Source organism: Ostrea edulis, chromosome 2 (assembly GCF_947568905.1).
Source record: "Ostrea edulis chromosome 2, xbOstEdul1.1, whole genome shotgun sequence".
Classification (NCBI taxonomy): Eukaryota; Metazoa; Mollusca; class Bivalvia; order Ostreida; family Ostreidae; genus Ostrea; species Ostrea edulis.
In genome coordinates, this window is record NC_079165.1 from 71,090,440 (window position 1) to 71,097,668 (window position 7,229).

A 7,229-nucleotide genomic window follows, 5' to 3' on the forward strand; every position below is an offset into this window, starting at 1 on the left:
CGTTGAAATAGATATGCAATTTTGGACCTTTGGTTATGATTTATTTTTCTACGTAGCTGTACATGTGAGCACGAACAGTGGTTCCTCGCAGCAGGGAGGTTCAAATCATGGGACCAGCGGTAGCGGTAGTAATGTCCAATCGTCTTCCACTAACGTTGTTAGTAGTGACCCCTGCCGGGATATAGAGAAGTGTAACGAGTACAGCGATAATGTCTGCACGGAATATCAACCATGGGCAAGAAAAAATTGCGCACGTCACTGCAAATTCTGTGAACGTTAGTTGTTCTCGTATTACTCTGTTGTGCTTCTATAGAATAATATAAGTAGTACATACATGTACTTGATTCTCATATTGCCCTGTTCTGATTCTACAATATACAATACGGAGAAAACATCTTAAAGATACCACTACCTTGTTCTTATATCAACTACATTATAACTTCAAGTATAGCTCGCTCTTGAAATTATATAATACAAAAGTAATAGGGATGTTTTAATGAATTTGTAGCATGTAAAGATGCCATCACTGACTGTTCAGCGTATGGAAGGAGTTCTTGTATAGGTGTCTATGAACCATGGGCAAGACAGAAATGCAAACTGTTTTGTAATTATTGTGGAGGTTTGTATCTGTTCAGATCTACATGTTTTGGAGTATAAATCGATATGTTGTTTTCTTTTTGTTTCCCAAGAATAAAAAGCAACCGTTGACCTGAAACTGCATTGTAATTTCTCTCCTGTTGATATTTCCTATACAGTCGCTATTTAGATGAACCTTTTACCAATCTCTTTTTCTTTATTGTTTTATAATAGGCAATTCCACGACAGTTACACGCAGAACAACACAAGCAATTACGACTACTCATCGAACCACTCCTGCTGCGTTGGGGACTACCATTGTAGTCACCAGCGATCCCTGCCAGGACCTTGAACGATGCGTTGAGTATGGAGGGGATGTGTGCACTGCATATGCAGCATGGTCCAAGATAAACTGTCGGCGTCATTGCAAATTCTGCCAACGTAATTTTTTTGTTCATTTTCATCATATTGTTAAAGCGGCTCAGCTCTCTCGATTCAAAAGAAGATACTATTTTTTTAACAGACCCCCACGAGTAGTCGAAAAATAGAACTTGAAATACATGTATGTGTCACTGGAAAGTGAATAATAATGATAACATGAATATTGAACTACCATGTGATATTGAAATACAATTTGTCTTGAGAACACTTTTCAGTAAACAGCACAACTTCACGCCGGCATATTTCACTTAGTTTGCCGGCGTGAAGCGTCGCCGTTCATACTCTCATGTATTTCCAAAACTGAAATTCCTGTTTAATATTTACAATTTGCTTCCATTTCTGTCGGAATTCGCAGGCTTTAAAATAGACTAATGATTTATATTGGTCACGATTCGTTTTATTTATAACTACAACACATACTTGAGGAATGACTCTCATTACAATTAGTAAATACATTTGTATATCAAAGGCAAAAAAAAATTCGGAAATGTCAATAATTTTAGATCAATCACAAAAAACTGCATGCGTTTTTCTTTTCTATTAGATTTACATCGTTTCACTAGTATATATTATACGCGGATGTAAATTAGTATAATACGCGAACAAAGACATTTTTGTAAGAAATAGTACATCAGATCTGTAGTTCCGTAGTGTAACCGTGCATGGGACGGAGATTGGCAAATGGTAACAGTGGCGCCTTTATGTAATCTATTCTAGTAGTTAAATTCTCATTTCACAGCATGCAAAGACGCAATATCAGACTGTGCAGATTATGGAAAACAAGCCTGCACTGGTAGCTACGTACCGTGGGCTAAGCAGAACTGTCGGCTATACTGTAACCTTTGTGGCATGGAGGGCACAAGTAAGTCCACGTCCAGTTACAATGGTCACCTATTATTGCAGATATTGTCACATGAAATTGAATGAAGTATCTGTAAGTATGAACATGTTATTCCGTCTCTGAATTCTTTTTTGATGTGGGAGGGTATTTAAAAAAGGTGGTTACAATGCAGAATTCAGTTTTCATGCATGTAGACAAAAACTCCATGTGAAAGGTGAAGATAACGAACAGTGATCAATCTCATAAATCCCATAAGCAATACAAAATAGATGGTTAAGCAAACACGGACCCCTGGACACACCAGAGGTGGGAGCAGGTGCCTAGGAGGAGTTAACTTCCCCTGTCGAACAGACACAGCCGTGAGCCCTATATCTTGATCAGGTAAATGGAGTTATCCGTAGTCAAAATCAGGGTACCACGAACGGTCTAACAATCGGTATGAAACAAGTTAGACAGCATTTGACCCAATGATAGGTTGTATCATAAGGGTGAATTGTTAAGGTATACCCGATTGCATGAATTCGTGTACATTTCTATCCATAATTAACCCTTATCCAAATAGGAAAAAAAACCTAACTATTCCAACGTACGGAAAGAACAAATTTAATTAACAAGTATATTTTTTGTTTAAAATTCACACCAAGAATGAATGAATGCATATATAATTACAGCAGTTTTAATATTTTCATGTACACTTGAAAAAATTAAATTTCTGTTTTGGTTGGTTTAAGATTGCGAATCAACTCGGATATTAACGTCGTGTCACAAAAAATACATATCGGGTGTGTATTTTATCTCCCTTTGCCATCTTCTGCTGCGCCAGTTCCATGAAATGGTACATGTGTGCTGCATCAGGACCCAGCTTCAATTCGTTTGTTTTTTCTCCCTCTTCTGCGTCTTCATCTTTTCCAGATAAAGCAACTTTGTACCCTATAACTCCAGCCACAGTACAGAATAACAAAATTCCTCCAAAAACGAGAATGCCTTGCCATAAGTTGAAACGTGGTCCTACCTTCCCATGAACATTTTCACTCAGAAATTTGTTTTCCTTGACGACGACCTTTCTGGAATAGTTTCTGTTATTTAGGTTCTCCAGTCTTGGTGTTTTTGATAGTGTGTCGCTATCCGAGATCTTTTGTATGTTTGATAGATGATCTAGATTCATGCCTGTCGTCAGTGGTCTACATGAACAAAACGACAAGATCAGCATTGCTCCAAGGACAAAAACATTGTACTTCATTATTGATAATTCATTGACCTCATTGTGACGTCATAATAGTAGTAGTCGTCAAATGTAATTGTGACGTCACAGTAATACAAGCAACGTCACTATCAACGCTGGTTCGAGGCAATCGGATCACGCGCTCGTCCTTTTCCGTAACCGGTAAGATTATTTGTGGTTACGGAAATAGTCGAGTAGTTACGATTGGATTCGAGGCTGTCGACGTTTTGAATGAGATAGTGAGCAAGGCTGTATGGAGCACCAAATTAACATTAACTCAAATAATGGAGGATATCTTCAATTATTTGAAGATATCATCAATTCATTTGATGCGCGCAACAATTTAAAGGGAAAGGCAACCCTAACCACATATTTGCTTTTATGAATAAAGTATTTCTTACTGATATCGTAATTGACAGTCTTTAACTACAAAAATCCTTGCTTAACAATTAAATCAATATTAATCTATCGTGTATTTTAAATTACCCACCGCTAAGAGAGTGACCATTGAAGTTTAATTTATGACGTCACATCGTTTATTCCGGTTTATTTCATCAGCAGCACTGTAAACATGACAAGTCACGAACAGTTAGGTTTGGAGCCGTATAGATTTGAGCGCGTTCTTTCGCAAGAAGAAATTGAGAAAAGAAGACGTTCAGTCGAGTCCCAGACAAGGCAGACGGTAAACTTTCTTCATAAAAATGACTTGAACCTCAACTTGTAATTACGCACATGATGGATCCATAGTTTATGTAGTCTTTTTTTTTTTCAAATGACTTGGTTTGGTCGGGAATTTCGAAAGAAAAAAACAACAACCTTTTTTCATATCTACCATTTGCATTAGTGTAATTAACTGCTTGCCAGGAAGGCATCAACCTATTTATTCGTAAGATCTACTACATGCACATCTTTAATGATATCACAGGTGCTTGGGTTCAGGACCCCCCCCCCCCCCCTCCAAATAAGCTACATGAGTTAATTTAATTAATTGTTTTGTGGAAAATATTTTTAATGCATGTCAACGTCTTGCATACCCATAACGTCCAAAATACATATAATTCAAAATAAGCCCTTTTTTAAAAAAATACCCTCACTAGTTATTATAAGTGCTGTTATAATAACCAATGAGTGTATTTTCTTAAAGGGCTTATTTTGAATTATTTTGGACTTTATGGGTGTGCAAGATGTTGTTGACATGGACTAGAAATATTTTCAAGAAAAAATAAAATTAACTCGTGTAGCTTATTCGGGGGGGGGGGGGGGGGGGGGGGGTGGGGGTCCTGAACCCAAGCACTTGTGGATGACCTTAAAATCTCATCAAAACCGGAACAAACGGTGTGACCTTAAAATTGTTGATTTTTGTGGTCTTGAATACAAAAGAGTTACACATCATGGCAGCCTCTATAGATAGCGGGAATGTCAATTTATGACGTTTTCAAATTAGTACCGAAGCTTACAGTGTATCTAGGCCATATATCAACAGGATTATATGACAAATCTTTATCATATGATTAATCCTATCATTTATCATGTAAAAATCGTTTGGGTTGCCTTTCCCTTTAAAGATCTCTTCAAATAATTAATGATATCTTCAATTCTGAATTATTGCGCGCATTAATTGAATTGATGATAGCATTAATTCTTCAGCTGAATTGATGCGCGCTTTAATTGAATTATTGCTCTCTTCAAATGAATTAAAGATATCATTAATTCAATTGAAGAGAACATTAATTGACATAATGCGCGCATTAAATCAGTTGATGAGAGTAGTAATTGAATTAATGCGCGCGTTAATTCATTGGATGAGAGCAATAATTTAATGTGCGTATTGATTCAATTATTGCTCTCTTTTAATTGAATTAATGATATCTTTAATTCATTTGAAGAGAGCAATAATTCTTTTAGAGAGAGAGAGCAACTATATAATCAAAGATATTTTCAATTCAATATTTCCACAATTGAATTAATGATCTCTTTAATTGAATCGTTGCTCTCTAAAAAAGAATTGATGCGCGCATTAATTCCTTATACAAAAGCATTGTAAATAATTAAAGATATCTTCAATTGAATTAAAGAGATCATCAAATTATTTATACAGATCTCTAAATTAAATATTGCGAGCAATATTTCTACGAATTGAAGAGAGCAATACATGTAATTGAATTAAAGCGCGTATCAAATCTATTATTGCTCTCATCAGTTGAATGGATGAGAGCAATAATTGAATTGAAGCGCGCATTAATTCATTTGATGAGAGCAATAATTGATTTAATGCGCGCATTAATTCAATTAAAGAGAGCAAGAATTGAATTTATGATATCTTCAAATAATTGAAGATATCTTCAATTATTTGAGTTTATGTTAATTTGGCGCTCCATAAGGCTGTAGATATGTTTCTGTTGTTGCTCTACAAATTGTATTTTGATGAACGATGTGAAAATTAATTTGCAGAGGCGACAAATTAATTGTACATGCCACGGATGGGAATCGTGGTCAGATAGGTTGGATATAGGATTCATTGAACTTTGGGTGTTTTAGGGGGACATGATTTACATGAATAAATGTCTAACTAATTAATTAATGTCTAATTAATGTGAATGTTTCGAAAGATCAGGATACGAATATGGACAGCTAGATTTCACGGATTGTGAAAGTCACAGATCTTTAATCATAAACACACCGATTTAATGATTTATAATACATTGTATCTATATTAAAAAATGATGTGTCAGTAGTAAATTGTTGCTGTTTCACTGCATTATATATTTTTATACAAACACTCTGACGCGCTACATGTGTGATATAGAAGCAAGTCGTGTGTCAGATATAAATACATGTATAAGGAATAAACAAACCTTGATATTTATTTCCTTAAAAGCCCTTCTTTATTTAAAATTCAACGGTCCCTGAACTCTGACAGTAACATCCAGGTTTCTGATATCTCGAGTGCCGGCCATGCCGATGACAAATATTCTGAAAATATGAAGAATCACACTTTCTCTTTATATTCTTTGATACAGCAACGACCACCACTTCTACAACTACAACGACGCCGCCACCGACAACAGTGCTTGCGAGCAGTGATCGGTGTCGCGACAAAATTAACGACTGCAGCTCTTATGGCAGTAACATGTGCACAACTTACGCTCCATGGGCCAAGATTAACTGTCGACGACACTGCAAATTCTGCCACCGTAAGATAGCTTTTGATAGCAGTACACGTTTACTCTTAATTGATTTTAAAAATGGATTGAGCGGCGAAAAACTTCATTTTCTTTTCTTCTGTTTTAGCCTGTGCTGACAAACTGTCTGACTGCGCAAGTTATGGGAAAAACGCTTGTACGGGTCAATATCGAGCCTGGGCACAGCTAAACTGCCCTCTATATTGCAACTTGTGCGGCTCTAGGAAGAAACGTGAGCCAATGTTACATTTAGAACTTGACTACTGTGTACATATTTGAAGTTGTAGTTATATTATAATTATGTATGAGATTGCTTTGTAAATATTATGTCATGAAAAGGACACTTGGCAATTGATTTCAGGTTCTACACGGGAGGAAAGGGCACCGGAGAAAGTGGGTCCTCTTGGAAGAGACGTTGCGGAGATAAACAGAATGGATAGAACAGATCGTTTAGAGATGAATTTAATGAACACGGCTGGCAACAATGGAATTGTTTTGGTTCCCAGTAAAATTGCCAACAGCTCTGAAGCAAGGATACCAGAACCACAGTCACAATCTCAGATTTTGGTCCCCTCCAAAGCCCATCGTGTTCCTGAGATCGTCCACACAAACTCCGTCGGGGAAGTTCCGGACGAAGTGGGAGGGGTCCTTCTTCAGCCTATTGAGGAGTATTCAGAGGGCCGTGTTCCGACTGGAGTGAGCAGTATGAATGAGATGGGAAAGATCCCACCGGAGGAAATAGGCAGCAAGGAAGAAAACTTGTTAGATGAACTTAAAAAACTGAAGAATTTGGTGGACGGCAACTTAAAAATGTGAATCATTGATGCAAGAATCTCTGTTTTAGGAAAATTAATGACGTATTTTCATACGTTGTGTAAACTTCATTTATCTCAATGACAGTAGTAAACTTAGCATGCCATTATTTTTATTTAATGTTGTCTCGAGATTAAATTTGTTTTGCTTACAA

At 36.6% G+C, this 7,229-nt stretch overlaps 1 protein-coding gene across 1 annotated transcript in view; it reads left to right on the forward strand.

Moving 5' to 3' along the window:
* The window catches only part of LOC125681661 (A disintegrin and metalloproteinase with thrombospondin motifs 6-like), a 46,829-nt gene extending 39,600 nt beyond the window's left edge, over positions 1-7,229 (forward strand). Inside the window, exons 28-34 of the mRNA XM_048921835.2 lie at positions 57-275; positions 509-619; positions 811-1,017; positions 1,757-1,879; positions 6,101-6,274; positions 6,372-6,494; positions 6,624-7,229. Coding sequence (XP_048777792.1) covers positions 57-275; positions 509-619; positions 811-1,017; positions 1,757-1,879; positions 6,101-6,274; positions 6,372-6,494; positions 6,624-7,078 — 1,412 coding nt within the window. The 3' untranslated portion in view covers positions 7,079-7,229. The remainder of the gene's footprint in view (positions 1-56; positions 276-508; positions 620-810; positions 1,018-1,756; positions 1,880-6,100; positions 6,275-6,371; positions 6,495-6,623) is intronic.